This window comes from Gracilinanus agilis, chromosome 1 (genome assembly GCF_016433145.1).
Source record: "Gracilinanus agilis isolate LMUSP501 chromosome 1, AgileGrace, whole genome shotgun sequence".
NCBI lineage: Eukaryota > Metazoa > Chordata > Mammalia > Didelphimorphia > Didelphidae > Gracilinanus > Gracilinanus agilis.
In genome coordinates, this window is record NC_058130.1 from 162,599,783 (window position 1) to 162,612,297 (window position 12,515).

The 12,515-nt window shown below is 38.7% G+C and overlaps 1 protein-coding gene across 1 annotated transcript in view; it reads right to left on the reverse strand.

The window, feature by feature from the left end:
* Positions 1 to 12,515, reverse strand: part of SLC28A3 (solute carrier family 28 member 3) — a 135,447-nt gene that overhangs the window by 38,254 nt on the left and 84,678 nt on the right. Inside the window, exons 8-10 of the mRNA XM_044678073.1 lie at positions 3,846 to 3,901; positions 2,576 to 2,656; positions 1,059 to 1,139 (exon numbers count right to left, since the gene is read on the reverse strand). Coding sequence (XP_044534008.1) covers positions 1,059 to 1,139; positions 2,576 to 2,656; positions 3,846 to 3,901 — 218 coding nt within the window. The remainder of the gene's footprint in view (positions 1 to 1,058; positions 1,140 to 2,575; positions 2,657 to 3,845; positions 3,902 to 12,515) is intronic.

Below are 12,515 nucleotides of genomic sequence, written 5' to 3' on the forward strand. Positions count from 1 at the left end.
CTGGATTATGTAGGAAAAATAGGGGGGAAAGCCCTCTTAAAATTCCCAATAATTGGCTCCATCTTTAAGAGAGTGATAGCTGAAAATTTGGCACTTTATCACTGAAAGGCGGCTCTCGTTGAACTCTGTTGCCTCCATACTTTTTACCATGATGCAGAAATTCAATTATACATACTAGGACATATGTATATTTAAATAGAAGTGGAGGTGAGGAGGCAATCCCATCCCTGGCTAGTTAGTCTGTGGAGGACTGACAAACTATATACAGCCAGGATGAGAGATCGTTTAGACTGAGGAACAGCAAGGAGACCAATTTAATTGGACTGTGGAGTGTGTTTTGGATAATAGGTCTGGAAAGGTAGCTTGACCCCAGAATGTGAAGGACGTTAAATGTCAAATGGAGGTACCATGGAGAACTCCACTAACTCAGAAGAGAATTTAATCTTCTCAGGGGACCATTCATTTGCAGAAAAATCTAATAAGGATTAGGTGAATTTTAAGGTTTCTTTGTAACCTAAAATTGTATCTTCTTAAAGGTACTTGAACTTATTAAAACAGGACAGAGATCCAATATGCACTAATTCCCAATTCTGTTGTTCACATGTTTTCAGTCTTGTTCAACTCTTTGTGACCCCATTTTAGGTTTTTCTTGGCAAAGATACTGGAGTGGTTTGCCATTTCTGTCTCCAACCCTTTTTACAGATGAGGAAACTGAGGCAAATTGCATTAACCAACCTTCCCAGGGTCATATAGCTAATAAATATCTGAGGCCAGATTTGAACTCTATCCACTGTGCCACTTAGCTGCTCCTAATGCCCAGTTCTACTCTCAGCTAAAAAGTATTTAAGCTGTTGAAAGGGGCATGTTTCATTGTAAGGAAACTAGACCTTGTTACAGGCAAAGTCCCTTGATTTTCTGATATCCTTCTGAAAGTTTAAACAAATATACAAAAAAATAGGTGTGTATACATTTTAAAAGTTTTCTGACACTCACAAAAAGTTAAACCTTCCAGAAAGAGTATCTAATTGGATGTGTCCATTTTTGGAACTGCAACTCACCTGTCCCACAAATATATTACCAGCAGCAACCACAGATTCAATAGGAGATGATCCCAGGGTAACTTGCATTAACCATCCAACCTGAAAGGAAAAAAAAATGAAATCTCTAGAGAAGTGTTTGTTGATCTAATAAATGTAACAAAGGAGTTTAGAGGAAAATGCTTAAGCTTTGTAAGGACAGAATTATGCTATTCTTTCTCTGAGAGACCTGTCAACTAAACCCAACCCTTAGATGGCAGCCTCCCCAGTTGGAGCTGAGCCATCCATCTGCTTTCCCCAGCCCCAAATGGATTGTCCTATAGCCATAGTTGCTAGTTATAGCACTGATGTAATTAAATTAATTAAATTAGCTAATGACCTAAGGGGTGACACTTTTGGGTGAGGGAGATAATGGTTGTAAAGCTTTATATACCTGGAAAAGTAGCTCTGCTTATCTGCCACTGCCATATCTTGTTTTTCCTATCAGTTTTTTTCTGCTACTAGCATGGTGTCTCTTCTTCATAAATTTACTAGGTCTACTATTTCACAAGTATAAACTGGAAGCTCCATGAAGGAGAAGTAATACTTGCCTCCTAAAACTCCCAATAATCAGCACTGTCCTCAAGAGACAGCAATAAAGGTTTGGCACACCAAAAGGTGAAATGCCCCCATTGTACTCAGTTCCTTCTGTACTTTTTACCCGAATGCAGAAATTTAGGTATAAGTGAATTGTTCTAGAATGGACTGTTATTTAAATGGAAAATTCTATGGGAGACTTGCTCTGTCTTGGAAGCTACATGCCCTGATTTGTCTTTTAGTAACAAGATCCAAAGGGAAAGGGTCTCTGTCTTAGCTTTTTTATTTCATGGACAGCCTGCTTCTTTTTAACCTAGCTGCCCATTATGAGTTAGAAATGTAACAATGACCTGAGGCCTAGAAGTAAGTGGGTTATCTAAGGTCACCAGGGTCCTTGTTATAGAAGAGATCTGGGGAAACTTCCTGGTTTATGGTGAAATGGTTAGGGTTGTTCCTGCTTCATATATGCAAAGGCCTTTCCTTAAAGAAACCAATTCATCTCATTGTTGTGTCCTCCATGGTATCTTGTTTATTTTCCCTTTCCCCTTTTTTTATTTTATTTTTTATTTAGACAAAGTGGTTTGTTCTGAAGTGGGTCAGTAGACCTTGTGTTTACTGCTCAAGACGAGTTAACTTTAACTAAGATTAACACAGCCAGGAAAGAATTCTTTTTTTTCCAGGGGGAAGAGTCCCGAACTATTAGAAGCCATTTACCAGTAATATCTCCTTTTTATTTCATAGAAATACCTGACACCTTTAGTTGTTAAATCCACATTCTTATGTAGTTTCAGAACATGTTGTACACATGTATCAGGATTTATCTTCTATCTCCCAAGTCTGCTGTCTCTGTACACCTCCCGACTATTTAGAAATATACTCGACAAGACAGTACTTCAAGTATTTCCCCTGAAAGATTCACTTTGATAGCTGCTGTGCTAACACTTGACAGAGGCTTCAGGTACCTTTCTAATGAGCCACTGCATGAATCCAATGTAGTAAAGCATGGATATCACTGTGCTGAAGAAGACCACTATTGGCAAGACCTAAATCAAAAAACAAAAGCAAACATGATTAAGAATTAATTTCCCTCTGCACTGGGGAATAACTGTTCCTTAAAGATACTCTATGGCAGGGGTTTTTAACCTGGGATCCACAAACCCCTAGATTTCAGTGGGTCTGTGATTTGCTTTATAAAAAATATTTAGAAAAATACATTTCCATATAATTGGTTTCCATTAATACCTTTATTATGTAAGAAATGATGAGCAGGATGATTTCAGAAAAAACTGGAAAGACTTACATGAAATGATGCAAAGTAAAGTGAACAGAGCCAGGAGAACATTGTACACAGTGGCAGTAATATAGTGCAGTGATCAACTGTGAATGACTTAGCTATTTTCAGCAATGCAAAGATCCCAGGCAATTCCAAAGGACCTATGATGAAACATGCTCTCCACCTCCAGAGAAACAAATGATGATGTTTGAATGCAGATGGAAGCAAACTATTTTTTACTTTCTTAATTTTCTCTTTGGGCTTATGTTTTCTTTCACAATATGACTAATATGGAAATGTTTTGTATGACTGCACATGCATGACTCATATCAAATTCCTTGCCCTCTCAGGGCAGGGAGAGGGGAAGCAGAGAGGGAGAAACTTTGAAACTCCAAATTAAAAAAAAAGAATGTTAAAAAAATTTTTTACATGTAATTGGAAAACTTTTAAAAATGGGTTTCCTTTGTAATTCTAGGTATTTTTTTTTACATTAAACAATTGTTCAGAGAAGGGGACCCATAGGCTTCATCAGACTGTCAAAAGGTCCCAGGATTCTCAAAAGTTTAAGAAACCCTGCTTTAGATGCTTGATATTAGGGTGAGTGTGTGAGTGTGTGTGTGTGTGTGTGTGTGTGTGTGTGTGTGTGTGAGAGAGAGAGAGAGAGAGAGAGAGAGAGAGAGAGAGAGAGAGAGAGATATCCTACCCAGGGATTATGTAGTATGGCAGATTATAGAGTTGAAGGATCATAGATTAGGTTGGAAAGGATGGATAATTGACCCATCTAATCTCAGTTTACAAATAAGGAAACTTAGCCCTAGAGAGGGTAAATGGCTTGTAGAAAATCACACATATAGTAAGTGGCAGAGCCTAGATTTGAATGTGAATCCCCTGTCTACAGTCAGCTATTTCCATTGTCCTGCTTTTATTTCTGTCTTCTCTCCCAGATGTTTTCTACATACTGATATCCTCCTTAAACTGCAGTGATCAACATTGAAAACTTCAAACATGATCTGATCTGGACAGAGTACAGGACAATTACCCGCCTCTCTGTTCCACACTGAATGAAGCCCCTCCCTCCCAAATTATCCTTATAGGAATCAAAGAAATAGAGCTGAAAGCAATTTCAGAGACCATTTCCCTTTTCTTACAGATGAGGGAACTGGGTCCCAGGGAAGTTAAATGACTGCCTATGGTCATATAGCTAGGAAGCCAACAGAGTTGATATTTGAACCCAGTTCTTCCTATTATAGTTATGCTCTTTCTGCTACACTGAGGATGCTTTGGGGAATTTAATCTAACTAGATCAGTCAAACTATTTTTCTTCACCAGGGACTAGCCATTGAATCTGCTTTGTTTTGTTATATATATTTTGTTGTTGTTCAGTAGTTTCAGTTGTGTATTACTCTGTGACTCTTTTTGGGTTTGACATTTCCTTCTCCAGATCATTTTTTTTTTTAAACCCTTAACTTCTGTGTATTGACTTATAGGTGGAAGAGTGGTAAGGGTAGGCAATGGGGGTCAAGTGACTTGCCCAGGGTCACATAGCTTGGAAGTGCCTGAGGCCGGATTTGAACCCAGGATCTCCCGTCTCTAGGCCTGGCTCTCAATCCACTGAGCTACTCAGCTGCCCCCTCTCCAGATCATTTTTACAGAAGACGAAACAGAGGCAAACAGGGTTAGATGACTTGCCAGGGTCACATAGCTAAGTATCTGAGGACAGATTGAACTCAGGAAGATGAGTCTTCCTGACTTTAGTCCGAGGCCTCTTTCTATTGTGTCATCTGGCTGCTGCTGTTATATAGAATCTTTTGCTATGACGGAATTTCACCAGCATACCATTTTGCAAAACCTCACATTATTTTTGAAACTAGCTGAGCCCCACATGGATGAAAATGCACTTTGGCAAGTAGATGCCTGATGTGCAGTTTTTTCCAGGTGTATTTCTTCAGGTCTCTTTCTAGCCTGTGCGACTCCTATGAAGCCATTAACACACACTATTCTTCCAAATGAACAGTCAGGGTGCGTAACAAATAGCTAGAGGTGCAAATGACCAAATCCAGGACAGCGTGTCCGGGAGCACTCCATACAATTTAGAAAAGTGTATTAATAATATATATTATTAAAAGACATTTTGTTCCATTATTCAGAACTCACACTCTCTCATGCCTTTTATAACCCTGATTTTAATGGGCAAACTGAGTATTCCTGAAACCCTGGCCAGATTCATTGAGTGCTTGTCTTTAAAAATTTAACCGGGATCCAACTTGGACATGAGTGGTAACTTTAAAGAAAATCCTTTCCCTCTCTCAACAATATGCTTGTAGACTACCAGCATAGGAAGCGTCTTTTACAAGATGGGAAATAAGCAATTAAGCCCCCTAAGTTGTCCATTCTGAATTTAATTCTTGGTGAGCTTTCTTTCAGGTCTTTGGCCAAGGCTGTCCAACATTTGGAGAGAGCACATGATGATTTTACATAAAAATGTAAAATCAGATGAAAAGGAGGCAAGGAGATTCATTTGGTGTTAAAATCCAAACCTATAAGGGAAATAGACTGTTCAACTGACACAATTTGATTACCCTAATAAGTGTTAATAATAAGAAATGTGAAAACTCCAATAGGCACTTCTGTATCACTAGTCTGTATTCTCATTCTCTCCCAATGGAGGATAGGTTTGTGAGGTGAAGAGTGTGTGTGTGTGTGTGTGTGTGGGGGGGGCGGTTATTGATAAATGCTGGTCACTGAATCAATAGGTCTGAGCATTCTGACTTAAAAAGAACCATCCCAGTCTGACTCCATCTGGTCTGTGGCCACATTGCTTCTCTCTGAGAAACAAAACAAAACAAAACATCAGTCTCTTTTGGTTAGGCTAAATACCTAGCCTAGCCTTTTCCCTTTGCCGTTGTTTTAGGTATAGCTCTGCTGCAGGATGGACAAGCAAAGCTGCTGAATCTAAGAAAATGCTTTAGTGATAATGTCTGATGGTCCGGGAGTATGAAAGTTGAGAAAAATAACAACATGGCAGTGAGTAGAAAGCTATCTTCTTATGTTCTTTGTAATCCCCTTTTTTTCTGAGCTTCTCCTGAGTTTTTATTTTTGAAAGATAAAATGAGAAATGAAATTTCTCAAATTCTACTGTAAAGGCAGGACAGACTTTAAGGAACAGGGCAGACTGAAGTCCGAGAACCCAAACTCTTTTCTCTTTCTATTTAAGAGCATCCTGGGTAAGAATTCTGGTGATACTTTGAGAAGAATAACATACTGTGTTGGAGGGAATAGGATATGGAATTTGTGAAATCTTGACCCATGTCCTCTTTGATTAACTTGTTCTATTGATTAGCCCCTTTCCCTAAATTTCCCCAACTATAAAATGGCACAATTTATATTGTGCCTTTCTCAGTTACCATATTAGAAGATTAGGAGGCTAAGTGAAATAGTTTATGTTAGAGTTCTTTTAAGATAATAGCTGTTGCTATTTGTGGTGTTTGGGAAGATTTTCTTACAGCAAAGAAAAATGTTGAGGATTGAATGGAGTTTTATTAGTTCTAATTTATGCATATTGCCCGGAGATTTTTCCTCATTTCTCAGATTTTTCCTCATTTCTCAATCTCTGGGGGCAGCCAGCCTAGTATGGGACAAAGAATAATGGGAGATAATGAATTGAGAGAATGCTGGTCAGAGAATTTGGACTGAAATCATGCCTTTGGTGCTTAGTACTTTTGTGAATTTGGACAAGAGACTTTATTTCCCTAGGTCTCTGTTTCTTAATCTGTAATACAGGGAATTGTATCAGATGGTCTCTGAGGTCCAATCTTGCTTTCAAATCTATTGTCTTATGTTCCCAGACCAGTCCCTGATTTGTAGCTTACATGCTGGGTGAGCTTTGGGCAGGTTCAAGCTTCATTGTTTCCCTTTTAGTGAAAAGACAGTAATATCTGCACTAACTACATTACATCATTGTAAGCAAAGTATTTTGTGAAACAAAAAGGCAGCGTAAATAGAAGCTAGTAGTTTTACTTTGATCAGTGTAATATATATAAGGGCTGAAATTTATATGCTGCTTTGAAGTTTTGCAAAGCACTTTTGATATATAATTTCTTTTGACTCTTACCACAACACTATGTAGCTAAGTGGCACAGATGTTTTTATCCCCATCTGTACTAAGGACTATTATTGTTTTGTTGTCCAGCCATTTCATTTATATCACGAATTTCTGTTGTTCAGCTGTTACAGTCATATCCAACTCTTCCTGATTCTATCTGAGGTCTTCTTGGCAAAGATACTAGGGTGATTTACCATTTCGTTCTGACTCATTTTGCAAATGAGGAAACTGAGGTAAACAAAATTGACTTGCCCAGGACCACACAGTTAGTGAGTGTCTATGGCAGGATTTGAACTCAGGAAGATGAGTCTTCCTGACTCCAGGCCTGGCACTCACTCTATCCTCTGGGTATCCCTAAGAATAGGGATACTGAGTCTTAATGAGGTTAAATGACTTGCCATGGTCACAGAGCTATCTAAGTGGCAAAGCCAGGTCTACTTGATGGTATCTAAAGGTTAATTTTTCTAGAGGTTGTTCTTGGAGAGTAGGAATTCTTGGTGCAAACTCAGTGCAAATTTGGTATACATTCGAATGGTTAGCTTTTCCTTCTTCCCTCTTCAATACTAGATTCTATTTTGAACTTGTTCCATACTTGTGTCCTGAATCCACACTGGAATCAAGTGCAAGAGAGATTTCTACTTTGATCTCTATCCCAGGCTCATTCTCTAGCTCGGTTATGGGTCCTTAATTATGGTCCATAGTAATTTCTCCAACATGGACCTCACCTTGGAAATTTTATTCCAAAGTGAGCCAAGAGCACCGCCCATTTAGGTATGCCCATCTCCCTGGGTCTACTTTGTGTCTCCTATAGGTAAACCCTGTTTCTCAGTCAAGTTGATTCTGCCTTCCCTTTGGATGCTCCCTGGAAAGAGAGATTCCCAGACCCTAAAATTTGAGAGCCTCGAATGTGCACAGTATCCTGGGAATCAGTGTTCCTTTCCTTTGCAGTTATATACAGAAATGTGAGACTCTCTAGGGGTATGCTGGAATGTCAGTATGGAGTCAGAGTAGAATGCTGGATTTGGAGTTAATGAAGACCTGGGTTCTGCCTATGATGTACAAATTACCCAATCTCTCTGACCTCAGTTTCCTCATCTTTAAAATGGAAATTATAATACTCTACCTTGATAGTCAGCATGATATAATAGATGGCCAAATGCTTGTAGGTGATTAATAATAAAGTCCCATTTTAAAACCTATGTCCTAATGAATGCAAATAATCAGTCTTCTGAGGTGGTCACATTATTTGAATATTTCCACTGAGCCGGAACCATTGAAAATATTTTATACAATTATAACTTCGAATAGGGCAGATTTGAATACTTGCAACCTCTTTAGGGGATACATTAGTTTTACTAATTAGTTTTGGTCAATGGTCATTAAATCCTAGATGTTGGATCTGGAAGGAACTCTAGCTAGCATGTAGGCCAAGGCTCTCATTTAATCATGAAATCATTTACAAAACGCTATAAATTCTAAAGCACTTTCCTCTTAATAACCTTTGGAGACTGTTAGTACAAGCATGATATCTTGTATCTTACAAAGGATGAGATCGAATATTAGCAGCTTATACATACTGCAACTCTAGCAGCTATTATTGTTGTTGCCGAGTTGTTTCAGTCATGGCCAACTCTTTGTGACCCCTTTTGGTTTTTTCTTGGCAAAAATACTGGAGTTGTTTGCTATATTCTTCTCTAGCTCATTTTACAGATGAGGAAACTGAGGCAGACAGAGTTAAGTGGCACACCCAGGGTCACATAGCTAGTAAATGTCTGAGGCTAGATTTGAACTCTAATCTTCTTGACTCAAGACCTGGCACTTTACTCATTGAACCACTTACTTGCCCATCTACCAGTAAAGCCTCCTAAAATATAAGAGTATAAGAATAGTACCTCTCCTCCATGAAGATACTGCAATGCTTATTTTATTCATAGATCCCAAACTCCTTTCACTCATTTTTAGGTGTCCAATGTGGGTTCTGACAAAGTATGAGAAATAGTCTTCCTGTAGTGAGGCAGTATGGGATAGTGGAAAGAGTGATGGATTTGGTGTCATAGGACTGACTGTGAATTTGGGATTTAACCATTTATTATCAGTGTCACCTAGCACAGGGAAACTAAGTGGCTCCATAGCACATAGAGTGCCACACTTGAAATCAGGAAAACTCATCTTCCAGAGTTCAAATACGGCCTCTGACACTAGCTGTGACCCTGGGCAAATCACTTAACCCTGTTTGCTTGAGTTTTTCTTATCTGTAAAATAAGCTGGAGAAGGAAATGGCAAACCACTTCAGTATCTTTGCCAAGAAAACTCCAAATAGGGTCATGAGGAGTTGGACACAACTAAAAAAAAAAAATCAACAACAATAATCAATGTCATCTTGGACAAATCATGTCACCTCTCCAGATCTCTGTTTTTTTATCTGTAACACGAAGGAAGTTGTACTAAATGACTTCTATGGCTTCTTCTGGCTCAAAGATCTACAGTCGAATGAAAATGGCGCTCTTGCCCAATATAAAGGTTAGTGTGAGGACTTAATACTCCTTGGCATCTATTAAATGAAAATTACTTCACTGGTTTGTCAATAGGAAAGCCAGGCCAGTCATCTCATCTGAGTATTGGCCATTCTTTACTGTCAAAAGCAGTGAGATTTTGATGTATATAAGAGATTTTAATTGAGTTTTAAGTTGATTAAACTTTCCATTAGTATTTTTGGGTTTACTCAGCCTTCTGCTAGTTTGTTGAGCTGATAAAAGTATGGCTCTTGCTGACCTGCAGGTCTTATGGATATGTCAGTGATGAAGTAATTTAACTTGACAAACCCAATTACTTAGAATTCATATCACATTTTGGACCTCTCAAATACCCAATCATATAGGCTTCTGAATCAGAAAAAAAAGGAGTTGATCTAATTATGTAAACCATTTGAGTACCAATTTAACACAGTAGGATGAGAACTTCTGGTTTTCCCGCACATGCCTGACTATAAATATAGGACAAGACAGATTTGTTAAAGTTGGTCTTCATTACTGTCACACTATCAGAGTTAACCTTTGCCAGGTTAGGATGGGAGGTTATAATGATGGCGACCATTTATATAGTGCTTTACAAATTTATCACTGCTAGGCAGAGAGTCAGACACTTCTTAGCTGTGTGACCTAGGCAAGTCTCTTAACCCTGTTTACCTCAGTTTTCTCATCTGTAAAGTGATCTGGGGAAGGAAATGAAAAATCACTCCAGCAAAGAAAACCAAAAGAGAATGTCTGTGTCCAGTTGAAAAAAAAAATGCTTCTCCTAAACCATGAGTCCTCTCTAGTTGAGTCCTCACAAGAGAGGGGAAAAAAATGGGGTGAAAGAGAGATATACTTCCCTAAATATCTTTCTAGGTTTTTTAAAACCTTTATCTTCCATCTTAGAATCAATATTAAGTACTAGTTCTGAGGTAGAAGAGTGGTAAGAATTAGGCAATTGGGGTTAAGTGACTTGTCCAGGGTCACATAGCTAGGAAGTATCTGAGTCCAGATTTGAACCCAGGACCTCCTGTCACCAAGCCTGATTTTCTATCTACTGAGCCACCTACCTGCCTCTTTCCTGGGTTTTAAGAAGAGGCTTGAGAAGAAAAGTAATTGAGAATGAATGCTTTGAAAAACATTCCAGTATAAACCAAACTTACTGGTTCTAAAGCAGAAGAACAGTAAGGGCTAAGCAATGGGGTTTGAGTGACTTGCCCAGGATCATACAGCTACAAAGTATCTGAGGTCAAATTTGAACCTAGAACCTGCTATCTTTAGGGCTGACTCTCAATCCTCTGAGCCACCTGGCTGCCCCGCTCCTTGGCACTTTCTAATAAATATAGAGAAGGTGGTGTTGTTCGGTCATTTCAGTCATGTCCAATTCTTTATAGCCCCAAGGACCTCTGTCCACAGGGCTTTCTTGGCCAATATACTGATGTGGTTCACCATTTCCTTCTCCGATAGAGAAGGTGTCAGTTTGCATTGGGAGATTAAGTTCCTCCCTAGGAGTACCTTAAGCTGAAGAAATCACAAGTCCAATGAAAAACAAAAAGAAAGAAAAACAATCCACCAATACCATATAAAAATGTTTCAAGTCATTTATAGTAAGACAAAACACAAAGTAAAACAACTCTGAGGCATTTCTGTAACATCCGCCCAATCGCCAAAGCTGAAAAAAGTGGAAGGGCTGTTGGAAGACAAGTACACTAATTTATTGCTGTTGGAGCTGTGTATTGGCACAAGCATTTTGGAAAGTAATTTGAAAGTATGTGAGGAAGGTTATTAAACTATTTATACCCTTTTGTTTCACTACTTGATTTAGACCTCCAAGGAGGTCAATGAAAGAAAGAAAAGCCCTCTCTGTGCCAAAATAATCATAGCTAGGGAAAAAAAAAAAAGAAATATAGGAAAAACATTGTCTCCTGAGAATTGGGAAGGGCTAAACAAGAAAAAAAAAATCTCTTTCCCTTCTCTCTTAGAATCAATACTGTGTGGGCAGAAGAGCTGTAAGATCTAGGCAATGAGGGTTAAGTGACTTTCCCAGGGTCACACAGGAAATGTCTGAGGTCAGATTTTAACCCAGGACTTCCTATCGCCGGGTTTGGTCCTCATTCCAATGAGCCTCCTCGCTGCCCTTTTTTGTTTTTTTAAATGGAGGTCATTGCATATTATTATGCCATAAGTAATGGTCAGTAAGACAAATACAGAAGAATAATGAATCTCTTGAATGATGTGAGGGAGAGCCAAGAAAGCAGAATAGTAGGAACAATATATACTGTGATAATACAAGATTTTACNCTTCCTTCCTTCCTTCCTTCCTTCCTTCCTTCCTTCCATCATTCCTTTCTTAAACCCTTACTTTCCATTTTTGAATCAATACTGTGTATTGGTTCTAAGGCAGAAGAGTGGTAAGGGCTAGGCAATGGGGGTCAAATGACTTGCCCAGGGTCACATAGCTAGGAAGTGTCTGAGGCCAGATTTTAACCTAGTACCCTCCCATCTCTTGGCCTGGCTTTCAATCCACTGAGCCACCCAGTTGCCCCCTGGGACCTTTCTTAAACAAGGCCATTAGTTTTTGGAGTGTGAAGTTCCTCTGGATTCCCCAAGGTTCAAGAATGCAGTCCCAAGAAATGATAAATTTAGGCAAGACTGTTTCTAATCTTGGCACCAACAATCTGATACTAATTAGTGATTCTACCCTTCATTTTTTTTTTATTATCAAAGGGTACAATTATCCAAGAGCCATCATGAAATTTGTACCTCAAAAATCAAAATTTGTTTTAATAGTTTAGAATTTAAACATAAAAAACATATCTTCAGTACAGTATTTTCAAACTGAATCTGTGATTGTATTGGTATAGGACATTCCTGAGAAAGAAACTTCCTCTAATAATGTACATTGGCTGTTCTGCTACTTACTGGCCTGACCTACTGAGAGTTTGTGAAACTTGTCCAAGGTTATACAGTTAGTATGTGCCAGAAGTGAGACTTCAGCTTAAGGCATCCTGGTTGCA